Source organism: Carassius carassius, chromosome 49, assembly GCF_963082965.1.
Source record: "Carassius carassius chromosome 49, fCarCar2.1, whole genome shotgun sequence".
Taxonomy (NCBI): Eukaryota; Metazoa; Chordata; class Actinopteri; order Cypriniformes; family Cyprinidae; genus Carassius; species Carassius carassius.
Genome location: NC_081803.1, coordinates 6,793,323 through 6,817,044, shown reverse-complemented (window position 1 = coordinate 6,817,044; position 23,722 = coordinate 6,793,323). Strand labels below are relative to the sequence as shown.

The 23,722-nt window shown below is 38.4% G+C and overlaps 1 protein-coding gene and 2 long non-coding RNA genes across 3 annotated transcripts; 1 reads left to right on the top strand and 2 right to left on the bottom strand.

Moving 5' to 3' along the window:
* Nucleotides 1–4,209: 4,209 nt before the first annotated feature.
* LOC132132344 (mucin-19-like) lies at nt 4,210–6,652 on the bottom strand. The gene is made up of 3 exons (XM_059544722.1): nt 6,555–6,652; nt 6,435–6,487; nt 4,210–6,353 (listed from the first exon to the last, which is right to left on the bottom strand). The coding sequence occupies exons 1-3, from the start codon at nt 6,572–6,574 to the stop codon at nt 4,210–4,212; spliced, it is 2,217 nt and encodes a 738-aa protein (XP_059400705.1). The 5' UTR covers nt 6,575–6,652.
* Nucleotides 6,653–11,301: 4,649 nt separating this feature from the next.
* LOC132132060 (uncharacterized) lies at nt 11,302–21,623 on the bottom strand. The gene is made up of 4 exons (XR_009428998.1): nt 21,529–21,623; nt 11,950–11,971; nt 11,738–11,797; nt 11,302–11,427 (listed from the first exon to the last, which is right to left on the bottom strand). It is a non-coding gene; the product is annotated as an uncharacterized LOC132132060 (long non-coding RNA).
* A 244-nt stretch (nt 21,624–21,867) lies between these two features.
* On the top strand, nt 21,868–23,191 carry LOC132132059 (uncharacterized). Its single transcript, XR_009428997.1, has 3 exons — nt 21,868–21,948; nt 22,617–22,778; nt 22,941–23,191. It is a non-coding gene; the product is annotated as an uncharacterized LOC132132059 (long non-coding RNA).
* Nucleotides 23,192–23,722: the final 531 nt, after the last annotated feature.

Sequence of the window (23,722 nt, the reverse complement as noted above, 5' to 3'; positions counted from 1 at the left end):
AATATCTGGAACTCAGAATGAAGGGGGTGGGAGCTATCAGAGATAACTGCGTTGGCCTTCCTAACTACCTGTCTATCATACAGGACAGACAGGCTACTCTGCTGGACACCTATAATTTTACTACTGACCTTCACTATATTGGAAAGGGCAGTTTTGGCCTTGACAGTGAGACTACCATACCAGCAAATTAATGAAAATGTTAAAACAGACTCAATGTATGATTTATAAAAAAGGGTCATGAGAGTCTTATCAACATGAAATTTTGACAGTTTGCGAAGACAAAACAGTCTTTGTTGGCCTCTTTTGCAAAGCATTTCAGTGTTAGAGGTAAAAGTTAACTTATTGTCGATCAAACTGCCGAAATACTTCTATGTTTCTACGAATTCCACCCTCTTCCCATTTATAATAGTGGTCTGTGGAGTTGATGACTTTCGCCTAAAATCAATCTGCATATCCTTTGTCTTTTCAACATTTAGTTGAAGGAATGCCCTATCACACCAAAGTGCAAAATCATCCACAACAGGACCATGGTCACTTTCCTCATTAGAGAGGAGACTGACAATAGCAGAGTCATCGGCAAATTTTAAAATATGTCTATTTTCATGCTGGCTGCGGCAATCGTCATAATAAAGAATATAAAGGAGAGGTGAGAGGACACACCCCTGAGGAGACCCAGTGGATGATGACATCTCCTCAGACAAGCAACCATTCACCCTCAATCTCTGAGTTCTGTCGGTTAAAAAATCAAGAATCCATCCCACAATATTAAAATCGAGGTCAAAGTTCTTTAAGAGCTTATCAACTAAAATATGTGGTTGGATTGTATTAAAAGCCGATGAAAAATCAACAAATAAAATCCTTGCGTGTGTTTTACTACCTTCAAGATGTTTGAATAGTAAGCAGAGGTGGGTAGTAACGAGTTACATTTACTTCGTTACATTTACTTGAGTAATTTTTTCGGGTAACTAATACTTTTCGGAGTATATTTAAAGATGGGTAATTTATACTATTACTTGAGTAAATTTTTGGGGAAAAATCTGTACTTTTACTTCGTTACTGTGGGCGACGCTCCTCTCATTACTTTATCTTAATGCAATAAATGTTATAAATGCTTCAGTTTATTCCAAACGCGCCGTTTACTTTTCTCTGGGCAATGAGCGATGCCAATTCGCGAATGATTCATTCTTTTGAGTCAATTCTGTTCAAAGGCTTGATCAAACCAATTGGCAAACAAGTGAATTGGTTCATGAATCAGTTTGAATGATTCGTTCAGTTCCCTGCCGCGCGCGCTGAGCGTCTGAAGCGGTTCACTCGGAGTTGTAACGTTTAAGAACATCAGCAGCGTTGAAAACGTGGCTGGAACTGCATTGAATTGAAAGCAAATCTGCAAAGGCTATTATTTGCTAGCGATGGAGATCCTTATTAGATGAACACCACTTGTGCTGTCTACTGTTTAACAGGTAATAACTTGGGCTACATTCGATTACAGTACACGATACCACTGTGACATTAGTTTGTTGTACGTGTGTGGCTTATAACAGAGGGGAGTCAAGTTGAATGCAGCTTCCAAAAGACAAAAAATAGCCGATTAAGACTTTATTAATTTTAATACAATCACATCGGTGCGAGTACGTTCAGCAAGTGATATCATCAGCTGCTAAATTCAGATCTGTGATTGCTTGCTGGCGCTGAGCCAGAGATAGATGCGTTTTTACAGCACTGCGCATTATAACCAATCACACATGATTCTTTTGAGCTTATTAAAGCATTGGCCAATCAGAGGTGTTCCGATGAGTCATCGCTAAAATGCCTGTCTTCCTTCACTCACTCACTGACTGAATACCTCTTTCTGGCGAATTCTCTCGTCAGAAACAACAAACTGCAGATGTGTGTACGAATCTTTAATTAAGATATTGATTTCACAGTGTTAACAGTTTCAGTGATTTTAATGGGAGTTTCTGAGAGTGATTGAAATCTAGACTGTCAGTGAAAATGATCTTTAATAATGTAAATGTTATTTGCTCTCTTTCTGAACAATGAAAGATTAGTAGCAATATTTATATCACATTAACTTTCAATGTTAAATTCACATTTAATATAAAGTCAGTCGTATTAAAAATATGTTATGGCATGACACCTATATCTGTTACTTAAGTAAACAGACAGGGTTTTATAATAAATTACATAAATTGGAGTAAAGGCTGATGAAATATATACATTTATACACGCACACATACATTACATACATTTTATCTATATATCTAAATAAAAATAGGCTCAGTATATATGACCCAAAGTAACTAGTAACTAACTACTTGAGTAGATTTTTTATCTGATACTCTTTTACTCTTACTCAAGTAACTATTCAAGACTAGTACTTTTACTTTTACTTTTACTTGAGTAAATATTTCTAGAAGTACTTTTACTTTTACTTGAGTACAGTTTTTGGGTACTCTACCCACCTCTGATAGTAAGGAATAATAGGAACCTATATTGTCGTGTTTTTAGTTAGGATACCTAGCACACATTCACGTTTAAATTGAGTAAGCTACAACAGGCTAATTTAAAACTAAACGAAATTGTAGCCCAAGCACGCTACTGTTGCTGAAAGCGCCTGATATCACGCACTTGGATTGGCTGGCAAAGTCCAACTGCATCCTGTAACACACGGGTGGGTTGCATTGGAGGTGGTTAAGCAGAGCGTCTCTCACAGACGGTAAGGGTGTTGGAAGTGTCAAAAAGACTCCTCTTGAAAGATAAATAATGGAAAACATTGACCTCCAGGTGCAGGCAATCTTAATCATAGATCAAACGTAAGTCGTTGTTGGGGGAAACGTCTGTTACGTGTAGTCAATGATGAGGTAAATTGATGACTGGCGAAGCCCTGAGTGTAATAACATTGCGGATGGTTTTACATTGAAGTTGGTTGAAAGCCATGTGCGTGTCATCAAACGTAAAAGGGTACCATATGCGTGGGCATACATCGCCGAAGGACGTGACAAAACGGCCTTATATGAGGCCCTGAGATGAGAACGGGTTGGTAATAACATGCGTTTTTAGAGTGATAATTTCTCTGTAGTGTATCACATGGGTGTCGGCTGTATTTTTGTAGTGCAGAGTTTTGAATAGTTTTTTTTCCTTACAGCAACCATGAAACAAAAGTACGTAGTATAGCAGGGAGGATAATTATACACTGAGAAATACAAAGCTGTGAGATTAAAATTGCATCTCCAGCTCTGTGTATACTTTTGTTTCCCTTTTCTAAAATAATTGGTTTTACGTTTACCTTTTTTATGGTCTATTTTGTGAAAGCTGTGAGCCGGAACGGTTTCTTGTACACTCTTGAAAGTTTTCAGAAATTCTTTTGAAAATATTAAATTAACTACAAAGTGAACCCACTAAATGGGTTTCTGGTGGTAAATCAAATTCCCTAGTCGTACCTACAGAAGTAGATCACAGATTTAAAATTTCTGCTTTTACTACTCTGAAAGCTGCACTAATAAAAGAACTGTAGTGAATACAGATCCCTGACATTTTATTACCATGATTGAACGGATACCAATTTCACTGATATTTAAAAAAGGGACTCCTTAACATACAGAGAGAGACAGAGAAAAACACGCCTTTCTTCCAATCTTTATTGGAGTTTCAATTCTGAAAGACACCTGCATCATGCCAGTTTACTATAGCTGCCTGTGGGGGTAGAGAAACTGCTTCTGTAAACCAAGCAGTACCAGCAACAGCTTTGAGGAGAGGACACGGAGACACTTGCATAGGAGGACAAAACAATGAGCAAACCTCTCCTTGTATATGCATCTTTGGACAATAAGCCATTGCCACCATTCAGTGAAAAATATGAAGCAGATGTGACCAAATATGAAGGTGTGGTGAATTTCTATTCTAAATGACAGATTTTGCACTCCTGTCATAAATTATGGTCACTGCAATGTTTTATCAAAATTGAGGTCAAATAAAGCTAGAGCCTAACAATGTGGTTTATTTAGATCAAGTAAGAGTATAAATTAAAGAGGGCTGTTAGACGGACATAAGCGGAAGTGGTTACTGATCTTTGACAATGAAGGGGTTAAACTGTACATTGCTCCCTTTAACTGCTACAGGGGAGAAAAAAAACCCATACACAACACCCCACACACAAACTGCTTGGCAAATCAACCTTTATTGGAGTTTCAATTCTGAAAGGCACTTGAATCATACCGGTTTACCAGAGGTGCCTGTGAAGGTAGAGATAAACTGCTTCTGAGAAAGAGCAGTACCAGAACCAGCAACATCTTGAGGTGAAGACCATGATACACTTGCATAAGAGGACTGAGAGCCAGGAACAAACTCACTTGTATCTTGAGGCTTAGATGATCCACCATAAGTAGTGCCTCCCCGCAGGATAGCAGTAGAGGACCCTGCCTGGGTTCCAGAGCTGCCTACGAAGGTGGATGGAAGCTGCTTGAGAGAGCCGCGAACAGATTGACTGGCAACACCTTGAGGCTGTGAGCCATCAAAAGTGACACTTCCTTGCAGGGTAAATGGTGAAGACCCTGACTGGGTTCCATAGCTAGAGGTAAACTGCTTTTGTGAACTCTGAACAGTAGAGGGATGGTCTACACCTTGAGGTGACAATGAACATTTGCAGTACAAGCTTCCATATGGACTGCTAGCAGCATAGTGACTCATGTCTTGAAGTTGACTTGATCCACCATAAGCAGGTGGTCCATGCAGGGTGAAGGGAGTAGAGGATCCTGCCTGGGTGCCAGAGCTGCCAGTGTAGGTAGAGGTCAGCTGCTTCTGAGGACCCGGAACAGTAGATGGACCAGCTTGTGGGGAGGACAGTGACACACTTGCAGCATATGGGGAAGACCCAAGGGCAAACTGACTTGTGGTACCTGGAGACTGGACAGAACCACTGGAAGAGCTGCTCATTCTCTGAGGGCGCACACCAGTAGAGGCCCCAAGCTGAGCCCCAGAGCTGACCTGGTAGATGGAGGTAAGCCGCTTCTGTGAACTAGATTGACTGGCAACACCTTTGGGTGAGGACTGGGATAAACCTGGATATGAGGATGGAGACCCAGGGGCAGACAGACTTGTGGTACCTTGAGGCTGACGTGATCCATAAGCAGGGCTTCCATGCAGGGTGAAGAGAGTAGAGGATCCTGCCTGGGTGCCAGAGCTGCCAGTGTAGGTAGAGGTCAGCGGCTTCTGAGGACCCGGAACAGTAGATGGACCAGCTTGTGGGGAGGACAGTGACACACTTGCAGCATATGGGGAAGACCCAAGGGCAAACTGACTTGTGGTACCTGGAGACTGGACAGAACCACTGGAAGAGCTGCTCATTCTCTGAGGGTGCACACCAGTAGAGGCCCCAAGCTGAGCCCCAGAGCTCATCTGGTAGATGGAGGTAAGCCGCTTCTGTGAACTAGATTGACTGGCAACACCTTGGGGTGAGGACTGGGATAAACCTGGATATGAGGATGGAGACCCAGGGGCAGACAGACTTGTGGTACCTGGAGACTGGACAGAACCACTGGAAGAGCTGCTCATTCTCTGAGGGTGCACACCAGTAGAGGCCCCAAGCTGAGCCTCAGAGCTGACCTGGTAGATGGAGGTAAGCCGCTTCTGTGAACTAGATTGACTGGCAACACCTTGGGGTGAGGACTGGGATAAAGCTGGATATGAGGATGGAGACCCAAGGGCAAACTGACTTGTGGTACCTGGAGACTGGACAGAACCACTGAAAGAGCTGCTCATTCTCTGCGGGAGCAAGCCAGTAGAGGCCCCAAGCTGAGCCCCAGAGCTGACCTGGGAGGCAGCACTATATTGCTTCTGGGAACTCAAGACACTGGTGGACTGACTGAAAGCACTTTGGGTTTCTTGGGAGCTTGACACATGCAAAGCATCACTGGTGGATTGGCCAGAAACACCAAGCTGGGCAGGATAGCTACTACTCTCTCTTAGGGTAGAAACTGGTCCAGAACCACTTGCAGCATATTGGGTCTCCAAACGTAGTCCCCCAGCAACACCTGGAACAGTTGATCCAGAGAACGCTAAACTGCTTGAAGACTGTTGATTCCGGGACAGAGGCAAGGAAACTGAGACAGAGCTGCTTGGAGCAGTTTGGGCATGGGACATTGACGGATAACTGCTGGAACCACCTTTGACAAACTGAGGTAGATTCCATTTCGACTTGCTTTTCAGGGGCTTAGCAGGGAACAATCTGGAGCCCACTTCTTCAACAGGCAAAGTCCTAGTCACATGGACCTCTGACATGGAAGACTGGACTGCATGATGGGAACGAGCATCAGAAGGCTGACCCCACCCACGATGGGCATCTGAATATGCGCCACCTATAGAATTAAAACAGAAGGCTTTTACACAAGTCTCACTAAGCACATTCCTTGAAATAAGAGGGAGAGAGCACGACTCACTTTTAAGTCCATCAGCATTCCTCCAAAACAAGACGACTAGTAGCAAGGGTAACCTACAAATTTTAAGACACATTAGCAAATGTTTGTGTGCACAAACACAGATTGAATGAGCAAACTGACCTTTTCCAACCTTGATCCATAGCCAAAAAACCCACAAGTACCCCAAAAACCCAATGTTCACGTTATCAAACCACCACACAGAACCAACAAATCCAAACATTCCTGCAACTGGAAGTAAGTGTATTTTATATACCTTCACCATTCCAATTAACACAGATGACTAATTATATGAAATATTGTTCACCTGGGAAACTGGTTAAAAGACAATTGATGCTTGTTTTGTGAAAACTCTGATACCCTTTGTGCAATGTCTACATTAGATATTATACACCCACCTTATACAAAATATACATTATATTAAATACAAATGTGTTAATAGGATAGCATGCTAATTACTTTTATCAAACACATTTTTATATTAAAATCATTAGTTTGAAATTCTATCTTTTAATATATATCTTTTTGCAAAACTTTTACTTTTTTTGCGCAGTACATACTTTTGCAAATGCATGGCATATATTTTATGCTGAATTAGGTTGCGATAAAAACAATTACCTTTTCTTATTGTCTGAGCTAGCAAGTAACTACATTTCCTAGTGAAATGAATATGCATCCTTTTGCACAAATGACATCAGTATTGAAACTGATCAACACCAAACCATCAATAAATATATGTGATAACTATCAGCATGATTATTTAAACTACATCAAGGTTTATTTCATGAAGCAAGTCTCACGGATGACAAAAACGCTCAGCGAGCGGAACCCTCTTGAAAAGTCACGAGTTTCTGGAGGGAACGATTTGTGTGCAACACCTCCTACTCCAGTTCCGGGGTGTGGCAGAAACATTGTCCGGCCTGATTAGCGCTAATGCACTGCAGGTGCGAGAGAGAGAGGAGCGGCGTTCACATAGGCTTCCTGCTTTACAAGCCAAAGACAAAAGGGCTATTCAGAGAAGTTTTGGGGAGTTGTTTTTTTTTTTTTTTCAGGAGCAGAGTTGGGCACAAGCTTGCTCTGGGAAGTTATGGGGCTGTGTAGGTTTCCTGATGGAGTCTCTGGGGAAAATGTTCCCTATTGAAGATGTCTGCAGAGTGGCCCATAGACAATGCATGACACTGATACAATATGGGCTAGATTTACTATCAGCTTGCACCAGCCAAACCTTCTTTTGGTGTTAAAATAGTACTGTCAGGATTTACTAAAGAGGCGCAGTAAAGAATTAGTGCTGAAAAGATGTGGACAGTTGTTTTTGCGTTTAACCTTGAATATGCATTTGTAGTAGTTTTCCTTTGAGACACAAAATTTATGGGAGGTGAGTATTAAGATGAATCACGCATTGATTTAATAACATTTGTGCTCTTCAAATTATTTGTATTTGATAAATTTTTAATACCCAAAAAAGGCATGTCTTAAAGCAGGCGGTAATTTGCGCTGCTCTTGGTAGATTGCACTGGTTATTGTGGGAATGATCTGGCTTCGTCTGTTCTTTAAAGTTTGCATTGTCAGTAAATCACACGCATAATTTTCCCTCCCATCGGCACATTTATGGAATTGCGCTCTAATGCTAATTTGGTCTGTTTAGTAAATCTGGCTCAAGGGCTCCTAAAGGGGTCATATAATGTGATTTCTATTTTTCCTTTTCTTCAGTGTGTTATGTAGGTATTTGTACATGTATAAGATCTAAAGAGTTACAAAGCTTAAAGTCTCCCACTAAAGGATTTATTCTATCTAAAAGATAAGGCTGATCCATACCATGCTAAACGGCTCATTCAAACACGCCCCCACACATTTACGTCAAGATGTGTTCACTCAAAAAAAAGGTGTGGTTTCAGGAACTGCAGTTAGTGTTGAAGCATTCATGTCAGGGAGACGCTTTGTGTTTCTAGGCAAAAGCAAAAGCACTTTATGTGGACTTCCGAAAGTAGATGCAATGAAGATTCATTGTTAAGATTTATTTACAACAGAACAACCCAGATGTTCAAATTTGTTTCCATTAAAACACATTAAAACACATTTAATGGATGACAGTTTTGTGAACCTAGGAGAGTACAAGGCTGGCTGTGCACAAAGGCTATTCCAAAAAAAAAAAAAAAAGGTAAATTCCGACTTTGCTATGACGATCTTTGCAACGATTGTATTGTAAAATGCGCTACACAAATAAACTTGAATTGAATCTGGTGCTTATTCTGAATCGCTACTTTTAAGTATGTTTTCTTAATAGTATAAGTGTTTGCTATTGACTGTTTACTGTGTGATTACGTGTGTGTGTGAGGGTAACATCACAGCAGAGTAAACCGATTGTCAGAAATCATAGCACATAAGCTGTCTTAACCGTGGCTTGTGGACTGCATCATCACTGTGTCTGTCACATGACTCTGTTGCCCTTTCGGGCTTGAACTGATGGTAAAACTAATGACATTATTAACAGTCTTGATATTTACTTTGAAAGATGAAGCTCGCGATTATGGAAAGGGGCGTTGCATTTCCGACGAGTGCTTGCGGTGTTCAGCCAATAACAATGTATTGGGTAAGTTGGCTAATCAGAGCAGCCTGTGCTTGTCGGAAGGAGGGACTTTGTTGAAAATGAGGTTTTTGAGAGAGGCGGGACATAGAGGAACTACAATAATGTACAGTATTTGAAAAATGTTTTTTGAATATTAAAGCGTCTCAACATATTCTGTTACACCAAATATACAAAATAATGGTCTTTAAAATAGCATATGACCCCTTTTAGTGATACCCTAGTAATGACTGAAATTGACATTTTTATTTATTTATTTATTTTTACTTTGCATTCTTCTTTGTTGTGTGGTTGATGGTCTTTGGTCTTGAGAGAGTCTTAAGGCAGAGAATTTGTTCTCTAATTAGAAAAAGTGAAAAAAATTGTATTAGGTTGTGTTAGGCCATGACTCATTTGCAATTGTGTTTTTGATTTCCTCCATATACTAATTAATGTTTTTTACCTTGAGTGATAGATGGGTGTTCTTCCCAAGTTTCCAGTTGGAGGTCTGCATGAGAGAAGCTCTCTGTTAAATGAGCTTAATTGACATTACAAAAGGTACCCATTCTGCTGCTGCTGAATTGTGCTCTCTATTTCTTTGTATTTTAGCTTATTTAGCTTTACATTTTTGCTTTAAACAAGCACATTTTCTATAGTACACCTACATGAAATCCTACAGTACTTACCAAAAGTGAGTCATACAACTTACGCTGTGTTCTTTCTTGCTTGGAACTTGAAGGTCTCAGCAAAGAAAATGCATTCTCTGATGGATTGCACATAACATGCTGAATTACCTTATGTGTGTACAGTAATTGTCCTTTTTTGTTTTCATTTACCAAATACTAATTGTTTTTTTTTACCTTGAATGTCAGGTGAGTGTTCACCCCAAGCATCTTGTGGCTCATCTGCCTGGGAGAAGCTCATGGGAACATCTGGAGCTGAGAATGATGGAACTGGTAAATTTAAATAATTTTACATGACACATTCATTTTAATGGCTGGTTTTTATTCATTAAAGTGTCTTGCAACTTCTGACATCAGGCAGAATAAGCACATGACTAAACATCTACAGTGTGTGCATAATTATTATGCATGTATATATCTGATAAAAAAAAATCCAAGTATTTTGCCAATTACAAACCATAATAACCCATAACCACAGGCTGAAGTGTCATAAATGAAGACTGATTTAAAAGAAAAAAAGTTTTATGGATGGGTTTCATGGATAGGATAAAGATAGGTTAAGAGTGACTCTTGAGGTATCACCACTAGTTCAAGTAAGCTTCAATTTTGCAATTGCTATAGTGTTGCATCTTTCTCCTGGGCATTTAAAGGGGTCATATGACATTGCTAAAAAGAACATTGTTGCATAATTGGTGCAATTCAATGTGTTTATGTGGTTTACATTTTTCACATAATGTACATTATTGTTGCTCCTCGCTGCACACATCTGTATTAAATGGGATGAACTACAACTTAACCACTGATTTCTAGTCATGTCCTCTTTTGGAAGGCCAAACAAATTAGTTTTGCTTTCAAAACAAAACACACAGTGACTCCACAACATGGTAGCGACGGCAACAGCGAGTATGAAAATTATGCCTTTATTTGTGTGAACATTTGGGCGACGTTATGCAAATCTTCCCACATATAGTCGTGGCCAAAAGTTTTGAGAATTACATAAATATTAGTTTTCAAAAAGTTTGCTGCTAAACTGCTTTTAGATCTTTGTTTCAGTTGTTTCTGTGATGTACTGAAATATAATTACAAGCACTTCATACGTTTCAAAGGCTTTTATCGGAAATTACATGACATTTATGCAAAGAGTCAGTATTTGCAGTGTTGGCCCTTCTTTTTCAGGACCTCTGCAATTCGACTGGGCATGCTCTCAATCAACTTCTGGGCCAAATCCTGACTGATAGCAACCCATTCTTTCATAATCACTTCTTGGAGTTTGAATACATTGTTATTTTTGTTTTCTTTGCAAAACTGAAGTTGAGCCACTGATGCCACATGGACTGTTTTACCCATGTCTTTACTGCGTTTCTGGACCTGCATTACAGTTGAGTTGTTGTCTACGGGAGGGTCAGAGAGCTGTCAGATTTCATCGAAAAATATTAATTTGTGTTTCGAAAATAGAAATGACGTGGAGGGTGAGTAATTAATGACAGATTTAAAATTTTTGGGTGAACTATCCCTTTAAAAATGTGAATTCCTGATATCAAAAATCAATTGTTATGATGAAACTGGCAAATCAGAGGTGCAGGATGCTAGTATTTATGTATGTAAGAATCTCTTTACTAACTTGCTGCATGATGTTGTTGTAATTGATCTAAACCCAAATACTGGGTGGTCATTTAAAATATATACTTACAAAGTCAAAGACGTTCTCAAGATGTGGCTCTTAAAAGAGCCGTTGTGGTGTATGTAGCTGCTGTAGACAAACAAAAAAAAGAGAAAATGAAGAATGCATTTAAATGAGATGTCTGTACACATTAAAATGTTTTCACTTTCATCAGTGATTATTGATTAATTAGGATGTTATGATGAATCTGGAAAATCAGATGCAGGATGCTAGTTTTGTTTCCATTTCATTCACACATGCATTTAATATATATATTTTTTATTCCTTTATTTATGTATTCCTTTAATGTCTTCATTAAGACATTACTAACATGCTGCATGATGTTGTTGTAATTGATCTAAACCCAAATAATGGGTGGTCATTTAAAATATTAACTTACAAAGTCAAAGACGTTCTCAAGATGTGGCTCTTAAAAGAGCCGTTGTGGTGTATGTAGCTGCTGTAGACAAACAAAAAAAGAGAGAAAAAGAAGAACGCATACGAGTGAGATATGTCTTTACACATTAAAAATTTTTCACTTTCATCAGTGATTATTGATTAAACATGTTGTGATAAATCTGGCAAATAAGAAATGACATTGACTCCACTTACAACAATAAGACGGCAATCGACACTGAAAAAGAGAGAGAAGATAATATCACTGGAGGTTACTCTATTAAATCCCAAAGTTTATAAAGTCTCTGATGGATATGTATAATATTATTTGTTAAAGCATGATAAGAAGAAGAATGCAGAGCGATGTTTCTGATGAGACCTTACAGCCCACTAACAAATAAGCCACGGTAAAAATGCATTTTCATTCTTGAGAATCACCGATTTCTACACTGTAAAAAAAATTCTGTCGTTTTTACAAAAAAAATTTGGCAGCTGGGTTGCCAGAATAATTTTGTAAAAATTACAGGTCACTGTAAAAAAAATCCTGTAAAATGTACAGGGATTTACTGTAAGAAATACAGACTTTAAGTTTGTTTATACAAAAAAATCCTGTTGTTTTTACAAAAATAATTTGGCAGCTGTGGTTGCCAGAATAAATTTGTAAAAATGACAGTCATTGTAAACAACTTTGTTTTAAACTGCATTTTAGTACAAAACTGCATAAAAACATCCATTTTCTGCATTGTCTTGTCTTCTTTATTAATATTAAAGCAGCACAACATACACATTTGTAATATGTACAGCTTAATTATCTCATTGGAACTGATAGAGGAAAGATGGAGGTAAAGAGATGGAAGGAAACAAAGACGAGAAAAAGAGTACAAATGAAAAATAGAGAAGGAGAGGGCAAGAAAGAATATTTGTTAAACAATGAATCTCTGCAAACTGACTTGCAGGACAATATCACTCTGCAAACACTTGCAGGACAATAACACTCTGCAAACTGACTTGCAGGACAATAACACTCTGCAAACTGACTTGCAGGACAATATCACTCTGCAAACTGACTTGCAGGACAATATCACTCTGCAAACTGACTTGCAGGACAATATCACTCTGCAAACTGACTTGCAGGACAATATCACTCTGCAAACTGACTTGCAGGACAATATCACTCTGCGAACTGACTTGCAGGACAATATCACTCTGCGAACTGACTTGCAGGACAATATCACTCTGCAAACTGACTTGCAGGACAATATCACTCTGCGAACTGACTTGCAGGACAATATCACTCTGCGAACTGACTTGCAGGACAATATCACTCTGCGAACTGACTTGCAGGACAATATCACTCTGCAAACTGACTTGCAGGACAATATCACTCTGCAAACTGACTTGCAGGACAATAACACTCTGCGAACAGACTTGCAGGACAATATCACTCTGCGAACTGACTTGCAGGACAATATCACTCTGCGAACATACTTGCAGGACAATATCACTCTGCGAACTGACTTGCAGGACAATATCACTCTGCGAACTGACTTGCAGGACAATATCACTCTGCGAACTGACTTGCAGGACAATATCACTCTGCGAACTGACTTGCAGGACAATATCACTCTGCGAACTGACTTGCAGGACAATATCACTCTGCGAACTGACTTGCAGGACAATATCACTCTGCGAACTGACTTGCAGGACAATATCACTCTGCGAACTGACTTGCAGGACAATATCACTCTGCGAACTGACTTGCAGGACAATATCACTCTGCGAACAGACTTGCAGGACAATATCACTCTGCGAACAGACTTGCAGGACAATATCACTCTGCGAACTGACTTGCAGGACAATATCACTCTGCGAACTGACTTGCAGGACAATATCACTCTGCGAACTGACTTGCAGGACAATATCACTCTGCGAACTGACTTGCAGGACAATATCACTCTGCGAACTGACTTGCAGGACAATATCACTCTGCGAACTGACTTGCAGGACAATATCACTCTGCGAACTGACTTGCAGGACAATATCACTCTGCGAACTGACTTGCAGGACAATATCACTCTGCGAACTGACTTGCAGGACAATATCACTCTGCGAACAGACTTGCAGGACAATATCACTCTGCGAACTGACTTGCAGGACAATATCACTCTGCGAACAGACTTGCAGGACAATATCACTCTGCAAACTGACTTGCAGGACAATATCACTCTGCGAACTGACGTACAGGACAATATCACTCTGCGAACTGACGTACAGGACAATATCACAAAATATAAGAGCAATAAAACTAAGTTGCATACAAACTCACCTGAAAAAGTTATCTTCAGAACAGAGCATAGAAGCTGAAACTAACCTTATTCAGAGTAATGTCCAAACAAATGTCCATAGTTTCAGACATCGCACCACTCATGATCTGAAAGGTTCACATTGAGTGAAGTTTGTGTCTTCTCCACAATGGTGCCCTTCTCTGGGTTGATCTTGAAGAACTGAGCATAGAAGCTAAAACAAAATTCAGGGTAAAGTCCAAACAAACGTCCATAGAGTTTCAGACATCGCGCCACTCATGATCTGAAAGTTCCTGAATTAAAGTAAGGACTCTTGGGTTCACATTGAGGCGTGAAGTTTGTGTCTTCTCCACTTTGGTGCCCTTCTCTGGGTTGATGGAGAAAAAACACCTTGAGAAAGAAGAAAAACAGGCAACTTATTAATTATAAAATAGTTTTATTAACAGAAAAAAATAACTTAAATTTCTTTATTCAAGATATTTTAGGTATTAAAGGGTTAGTTCATCCAAAAATGCTGTCATTGATTACTCGCCCTTCATGTCGTTCCAAACCCGCAAGACTTTAGTTCTTTCTTAAGTCTTCTTAAGATCTTAAAATAAGATTTTTTTAATGCAATCTGAGATATCTGTCCCTACATTGACTGCTACGCAACTGAAACTTTGCTTCAAAAAGTTGAAAGAGATTGAAAAACTAATCTGAATTGAACGGTTTATTCCAAAAAATTGCAGACACAATCGTTTATATGATGAACAAAGTTAATTTAGTCTTATTCACAAATAAACATTCATCAGCTTACACATCAGTTGTGGTAAATAGAAGCTCAAGCATGTTCACTTGACATGTGAGAACCAGGCAGCCTGTTTGAGCTTTCTCAAGAACCAATGAGGTTTGTTCCTGTGCGTCAAGCAGGCCTGGTTGAGTTTGTTTGTGTTTGCTGACCAATGTTTATGTAAGGGATAATGTATAGAGAGGCGGTCGTTATAGCAAATAACAACCCCGAAGCGGAGGGGTCTTGAATCAGCCTGAAGGGCTTGTTATTCACTATAACGACCGCCTCTCTATACATTATCCCGCTTATTACATGGCTATACAAAATAAATAAATAATTTGCCACAAATTATTGATTTAAAAAGGAGTTTATTGATTTAAAAACGATTGTATTGCTTCCGCCAAAGAAAATAGTCCGTTCCGAGTCCATAGCAACGCGCTGTTTTTCATGGCAACGGTCTGTTATACTTTGCAGCGGTCTGTTATGTAAGGAATAATTGACGACAGGCCGTTGAATTATTAGAAAAATAATGCACACACGAGGTGGTAATGCGGTCACGACACGAAGTATAACAGTAATCGATTGTCGAGTTCACGCGCGTGATCATAGGTAACTAAACCTATGCGCGTGAACTCGACAATCGATTACTATGGACTTCGACCGAAAACAGGATGTAAATACAGGTATGTGCGCTGGCTGAAATAACATTTTTATTAATGTGTTCACTCTGAAGGAATCACTCACATGGCTGGTGCACTTGTAATGACACATCAAGGATGTTAAGAGGCTAAAAGCAGGTTTAAAACTTGCCCCATTGAAGTCAACAGGGTGCAAATTGTAAAAAGAGGATAACATGGTGTAGCCAACACAGATTTGTCGTTGTTCTCTGTACTGACAGCACTCTAAATTTACAAAAAAATGAGCTTAATGTTAAAATTGACCGGAGTTCTCCTTTAATACACCCTAGGTTCATTTTGCGCCAGAGTTGTCCTTTAATTTTATGAAGCGACGAGAATACTTTTTGTAGGCAAACAAACAAAAATAACAATTTTATTCAATTTTTTTCTAGCCTGTGTCAGACTCTTGCACTGTTGACGTAACATAAACAGTGCAACGCTTCCAAGTCCTCCAATAAGGAACGAATCGCACGCATGCATCGTGGTGCTCACCTGAATAGCGTCGGCATTCTGGAAGCGTTGCACTGTTTATGTTACGTCAACAGCGTAAGAGTCTGAGTACCTTAATTTAAGTTCAATAAAGTGAAATTGTTGCATAAAGCCTATTCAAGAAGACATACCTCTGCAGAAACTCCAGGGTTGATGCCAGCTCTGATGGGTAATGGATGTTGAAGATATAATAGCTCACAAACATCATGCACAGGGCGGAAATGAAGGAGGAGATGTTGTCCAGTATTATGTTTTGATCCACACACAGCATGAACCGTTTCGCTGAAAAACAGGATCGACCTTAAAAGTAAGAAAAAAAAAAATATTCAAAGATACTACAACATTACAGTAACAAAACTAAAAACTTCATTAAAAGGAACACTCCACCGTTTTTTCATATTAAACTATGTTATTCCCTCAACTAAGACGAGTTGATACATGCCTCCCTCGTCTCAGTGCGTGCACTCAATCGCTCTAGTGCGCGGCGACACTTTGATAGCACTTAGCTTAGCCCAGTTCATTCATAAGGTTCCAAACAGAGATGAAGTTAGAAGCGACCAAACAACTCCACAATTTCCCCATTTAACTACAGTTACACGAGTAGTTACACGACCAAGTATGGTAACAAAATAAAACGTGGCGCTTTTCTTGACTTGACGGGTAAAAAGGATAACTATAATGTATGGCGGAATAGCACTTGGGACTCGGGAGCACTTCGATATTACTGCGCCGAGTCGAAGTGCTCCCGAGTCCCAAGTGCTATTCCGCCATACATTATAGTTATCCTTTTTACCCGCTAAGAAAAGCGCCACGTTTTATTTTGTCACCATACTTGGTCGTGTAACTACTCGTGTAACTGTATTTAAATACACGGGAAAAAATTATTCATTGAATTTACTAAAAAAAAAATGTATCGTGATTGGTTGCACACAATTGATTTTAGTACATTTAAACAAATGCATTAGGTTGAACTAGTTCAACTTAACGCATTTGTTTAAATGTAGATAAAATGAATTGAGTGCAACCGCTTACGATAATTTTTTTAGTAAAATCAGCAATCATTTTTTTCAGTGTAGGGAAAACGTGGAGGTGTTTTGTCGGTTCTAACTTAATCTGTTTGGTCCCTAATGAATGAACTGGGCTAAGCTAAGTGCTATCAAATTGTCACCACGCGCCAGAGCGATTGAGTGCACGCACTGAGATGAGAGAGGCATGCATCAACTCGTCTTAAGCAAATAACAGTTTAAAGGGTTAGTTCACCCAAAAATTCTGTCAGTAATTATTCTCCCTCATGTTGTTCCAACCGCGCAAGACCTTCGTTCATCTTCGGAACACAAATTAAGATATTTTTGATGAAATCTGAGAGCTGTCTCACTCCTCCATAGGCTTCTAAGACATTATAACGTGCTGGCCCAGAAAAGTTAGTAAAGACATCGTTAATATAGTCTAAGTGACTCCAGTGGCTCAATCTTAAGTTTATCAAGTGACGAGAATATTTTTTGTGCGCAAAAACAAAAAAATAACGACTTTATTCCACTATTCATTTCCTTCTCTCTGGGCCTCGAGTTAGTTTACGTAGTGTTTTTGCGCAGCGCGTCTGTGTTACACATCACCACGTAGGCTCACTATTGGCCGACGCTGGTCATGTGTAACACGCCTGGTGATATGTAACACAGACGCACTGCGCAAAAACACTATCTGAATCCTTTACACAATCGCAGACTTTACTGACAATATCATCTGTAAGACGCATGTCATTTTTTAAAAGTGACTGCAGTTTACTTAAAGTGTATTCTCTTCCTAACTCGTGTACATTTTGCATCCCTTCAACAATCGTTTGTATTGATGAAACTGGAAGGAGGAGCTGCCCTTGCAATTTTAGGTACAGTAAACATACATTCCTAAGAAAGGACTCCCTAAAATTCTGTGGCAATTCAATGTTGTCATCTGTTTCATCATTAAAGACCTGGGAAGCATCTTCACATGCAATGGCAGTAGATGACTGAGAAATAGTTTCCCTGTAAATGTCACTTATGCTATCAACAGAACATGATCTATGCTTCCTGGACATATGAGCAGTAAATGATGATTTCACAATGAATGTATTTTTACATCCTGTTACTGGACATGCCACAGGTCGCCCCTCCACTATATGCTCTTTTAAGTGGCACGTAAGTTCTTTAACTGTGTGAAATTGTTGATCACACAGTGAAATGGCACACTTAAAATCTGCAACAAATGCCCCAGCAGTAACAGAGGTTTCAGACTCATTGTGAGCCCGATAAAAATGAGCTTTAAAAGCTGCATAAGTACAAAATGTCCGTTTGCAGTCAGCGTCAGCACATTTGAAGAGACAACGGGGCTCGTTCTTATGAACTCTACAATGCAGCACATAACCCCTCAATGTCTCTAGTGTTTTGCTGCAATAACGACAGTTAATCATTTTTTTAACAAACTAATAAAAATGGTTATTTTTAATCCTAATGTTACTTACTCAGCATGAAAGAAACTAAAACCCTGATTAAACCCCAAATCATCAGCATCATTGAATAAATAACCTCAGTCACAAACATATACTTGTATAGTTGCTGTTTTTTTTTTTATAAAAAAAACGAACTGTTTGTTCACTTACCAGTGCAAGAGATCGCAATTTTACATGTAAACTCCACTAGCTCACTGGAAGAATTGGCGGGCACTCCCACTCATGAAGTTCGTCAAAATGGCTGATCCTGTGATAATCAGAAATCTGCTTTGCTGCAGAAATGACAGTAAACATTAGTCGACTTGAAGCAAACTAACAAAATCGCTCTTTTTTTAAACTAGTTAACATTACTCAGCATGAAAGAAAAAAAAAACTGAAAAAGTTTTGAAAAAAAGTTGAAAAAACCCCACAGCTTAACGTTAACAGCCTAATTAACCAAAGTTCGTCTGCATCATTATGATGGCATAGCCTCAGTCAAAACATACACTTGTACAGTTACTGTTTTTTTAAATAAAACAAACTGTTTGTTCACTTACCAGTGCAAGAGATCGGAATTGTGTGTCATGCACAAATCCACTAACAGTTAACGTTAGCTGAGCTCACTGGCAGAAATGGCGGGCGCCACAATGACTTGTGAAGTTCGTCAAAATGGCTGATCCCGTGATAATCAGCAATCTGCTTTGTTGCAGAAACGACAGGAAACGCTCTTTTTTATCTCAGTTAACGTTACTCCGCATGAAAGATAAAAACTGACAGAGTTGAGCTGATAATAAAACCCAGTCTAACGTTACAGCCTTTATCAACCAATCGTCCGCATCATTATGATGGCAAAATAGCCTCAGTCAAAACATATAACTTGCTTGTACAGCTACTGTTATTTTTAATAAAACGAACTGTTTGTTCACTTACCAGTGCTAGATATCGCAATTTTACATGTCATGCACAAATCACAAATGGCGGGCGCTCTCACTTGTGAAGTTCATCAAAATGGCTGATCCCGTGATAATCAGCAATCTGCTTTGCTGCAGAAACAGGAAACGTTAACGTTAGTCGTTCGAGCAAACTAACAAAATCGCTCTTTTTTATCTCAGTTAACGTTACGCAGCATGAAAGAAAAATACTGACAGAGTTGAGCTGATAATAAAACCCACATTAACAGCTTCGTCAGCATCATTATTATGATGGGAAAATAGATATCAACATATACTTGTAGGCTACAGTTCACGTTACTGTTTTTGAAGAAAACGAACTGTTTGTTCACTTACTGCAAGAGCTCGCAATATTACATGATGTCACGCAAAAACTCCACTAGCTCACTGGCAGAATTGGCGCGCGCTCACACTTATGAAGTTCGTCTCAACGGCTGATCACGTGATATTCAGAAACCTGCTTTGCTGCAGAAACTACAGTTGGTCGTTTTTGAGCAAACTAACAAAATCGCTTTTTTTTATCCTAGTTAACGTTTCTCAGCATGAAAGAAACAAACTGAAAGAGTTGTGCGTTGAACATGAAACCCAGTCCACGCAAAACAGCCTCAGTCATAACATATAATTGTCTTACAAGTAATGTATTTCAAGTTTGTAGAAAACAAACCGTTCACTTAGCAGATTTGATATGTCATGCAAAACTCCACGCACTTGCTGGCAGAATTGGTGTGCGCACACTCTCGTCGTGAAGTTCATCAAAACAGCTGATCCGTGATCCCGCGATAATCTGAAATCTACTGCTCGACATTCAAACGCAGATGTTCATGTAACGTTACATGGGAATGTAAATTTTACATCGACAAAATATAAATATGAATAAATTACATTATTCTGTAAATGAAAAAAAGAAAGAAATTATTTTATTTGATCATTTACAATTTAATTAATTGTTCAAAATAACAAGTGAACGGTTTGGCTATTGTATAATGTCCCCTTAACTGTTGACAGATAGCCTACAATGTGCAATTCCTACCAGTTTATATTTAGCTAGTCATTTTACAGTGCTGTTGGACCTAAAAGACCCATTGCCTGTTTTTAAATATGAATTTTAAAATTCATATTAACACAGTTATGCTGTACTTGAACATATTTTGTCTGTAAAATATATCATGTATAAAATGTACAGGTTCTTGTTGATAGGCTATTGAGAATATGTATGTCCGAAAAATATTTTAACACTGTCATGTTGTAATTTTAACTGCATTGTTGCTTTTTGCATAGTTTTTTTTTCTGCTTAAATTGCATAAGTCTGTAAATCTGTACATTCTACAAATTAATATGATTATTTTAACACATTCTTGTAAAATCAACAGTTTTGTTTGGTTCAGTATTTTACAACAGCATTTGTACTATTTTCAAAATAGTACTGTAAATTTAACAAAATTTCATTGTTTTTCTATTTACAAAATTTTGATGTCACGATTTTACAGAATTACACAGTTAATTTCACAGACATTTTTTACAGTGTATAAATGTGTCAAGGCTTATGAGTTCTCTCTCTTTCTCTCTCTCGCTTTCGCCCTCGCTCTAAGTGCACGCGCCAGCGTGTTAGAGAGAGGGTTACGCGCTCGCAGTTAAACCTGACAACGCACTACTTTCCATACAATTGTGAATAATGAAGATATTATTAAGAATAATTGTATGATTGGTCTCTTAAAGTAACGTTAACATGACATAACTCTAAAATGAAAGAGCGTCTCTCAAACGGAGCGGATTGGCTCTATCAGCAATGACGTCACACGGATGTAACGGCATTTCGGTGTTTAACGGCGCTGATGAGCGGACTGTAACGATATATTAAACGACGGAAAATCGTCTTTGTGAAATGTGATACATTTAACGGAAAAGAAAAATTTCTATTAAGTCCAATTTTTATTACAATTTAACTGGTTTCATGAGTGAAAACCCCTGCTATTTATTTTAGTAGTATAACCCTCAGAAAAACGAACTGTTCCCTCAGACAGATTGTTATTATAATTAAAATGTATTACTTTCTTTTTTCATAGTTTTAAATGTCCTTTACTTTTGTTGTCGGTCCATACTTTTAAAAAGTCATTTAACTAAATAGGTTAAGTAAAAAGTAATTTACCTCAGGAAAACGCACTGCTGGGGATGTCACTCAAAGTGGAGTCAGGCTGTGCGCGCGGTGGGCACAGACCCCGGCTTATATAAGCCCGCTGCCCGGTTTCGCGGGCTTGGCACGCGAGTAAGAATTTAAGTTTTAAGAAAAATATATATATTTTTTTTTATTTTTATTTTTATGTACAATGATATAATGACACACTGCGTTAACTTTGCATTAAAAATAATAATAATGATAATAGTGTTTTCCTATTATATTCAAAGCAATGGTGTTACCAAAAATATAAGACATATAATTTTTTGTTTTGTTTTAATTCTTTCTTTTCCTCCCAGTCTGAGAGTTCCTCGATGTACGCGCGCGAGTCGCCAATGAGCCAAGGGATGAAGAAGTCGTCAGGGCAAGTTGTGGTGGAGTGATGGTTGAGAGGTAAAGTACGAAAGGTGGAAATGTATAGTTTTATGATAGTATGTTTGCCATTGGTGGGATTGTTGAAAGATTTTTAATAGTTTACTAATTTTAAACAGTTTTACCCGATCATATGTTGAAGCAACGCGTTTTGCAACCAACCGCGGTGCACGTTCAGTTAGCAACAAACATAACATTTGATCCCAAATCAACTCCGATACACGTCACGTTAAATGCATAGCAAAATTTAAAAAATCAAATATTATTTTAATGCTCTATAATTGTTAGACATGTAAATGTATGCAATACTATAAATCCATAAAATTCCAAACCCTTGTGACCTAAAGACATGCATGTGCACATTATGCAGAAAGTTTTTCGCTCAGCCTTGTGCAATATAGAGAATAATCATAATAATAATGATATTTATTGCCTTTTGCTATGAAAGGGACATTTTCTTGAACATTTCTTAATGAAGACATTGTAATTTAAAAATAAAAACTAGCATCCTGCATCTTTGATTGCCAGATTCATCATAACACGCATAAATATAAACAAAAAGACTCAAGATATAGCTCTTTAAAAAACCTGTGTGTGTGATAATGTCATATAGTTAGTTAAAATTGCTTTGATTTATAGGGATTTAATTTAGTGACTTTACCATTTGTTTTAATGATGTTTATTTACAGTGCAATCTATTCTGCTTACCCGACTCATGCAGACTTCTGTCCTGATGTTTGGCTGTAGTCCTTCCATCATCCACTCTTCTGCAACCGGTCTATTTATGGAGACCACCATGATCTAATCGATACAGATCTAGTTGTCTCTTCTCCCACAAACTCCTCTTTCAGGTATATATTTTTTGTTGTTGTTTGTTGTTGTTGTTTCAACAACGTTGACTGTATTTTAGTATACCAAAACATCTAGGGGGTGTCGAAAAACTTCCATTGAGTACCATTAGACCACTCAAGAAGAATTACCTCATATAACCAAGATTTAATGTTGTAAAGCAGATTTTGAGCGGATCTCCTTCATTCTGCCGCCAGCTCACCAGAACCTCAGGATGCACCAGCTGTGGATATTACAGGCCAAACTTTGGGTGAGGATCTTTCTCCCACTGTTCACCACCAAACCTCTTCCTATATGTAAACAGTTGTTTAGCACACTGTTGTCTATATTTGAATGGTTAATTTTTAGGCTGCAACCAATTATCTTAATCAAATAATGTTTTAGATTAATTTGATAAAATGTCACATTTTATTTTCTTTATATATTAAAAAGGCAAGTTATTCCACAACATTTCCAGTCTTCAGAGAATGCAAATTGAAGAACAAATATGTTTGGAATGTAGGATATGTGATAGACCATGAAAAAAATAAAACATAAATTATAAAATAAAGTTTGTCCGGAGTTGAAAAGCAGAAGCCAGTTTAACCTAAATAATTTTTTTTTTTTTAAAAAGTAAAGAAAACAAAAGGACAAACTTTTACTATTCATAGGTAGGCTATGTTCACACCTTCACTGTTTGGGAGTAACATCCGCATCTACTTACAGATGTGAGTCTCAATGTTCTCTACACACAACTGCTTACAATAGTGTTTCGATTGCTGTCTGTGTGAACAAGTAACTAAAGTCAAGCAGTATTTAAATTGTATTTATTTACAGAGGTATATGAAGTCACACTTGTCTGTTTGTGAAGATGTTGTGCAGCGCAAATCCATGAATGAATGTTCTGAAGTGAGTTAAACTTCAACAGATATCCCCTGCTCAGGGTGTAGGGAGCAATGAACACTTT

Excerpts from the sequence above, each read along its gene's own strand:
- LOC132132344 (XM_059544722.1), bottom strand. The coding sequence starts at position 6,574 with ATGGATCAAGGTTGGAAAAG. Across the intron at positions 6,488-6,554 it reads ATGGATCAAGGTTGGAAAAG|GTTACCCTTGCTACTAGTCG; the intron begins GTCAGTTTGCTC and ends TAAAATTTGTAG. Across the intron at positions 6,354-6,434 it reads GAATGCTGATGGACTTAAAA|GTGGCGCATATTCAGATGCC; the intron begins GTGAGTCGTGCT and ends TTAATTCTATAG.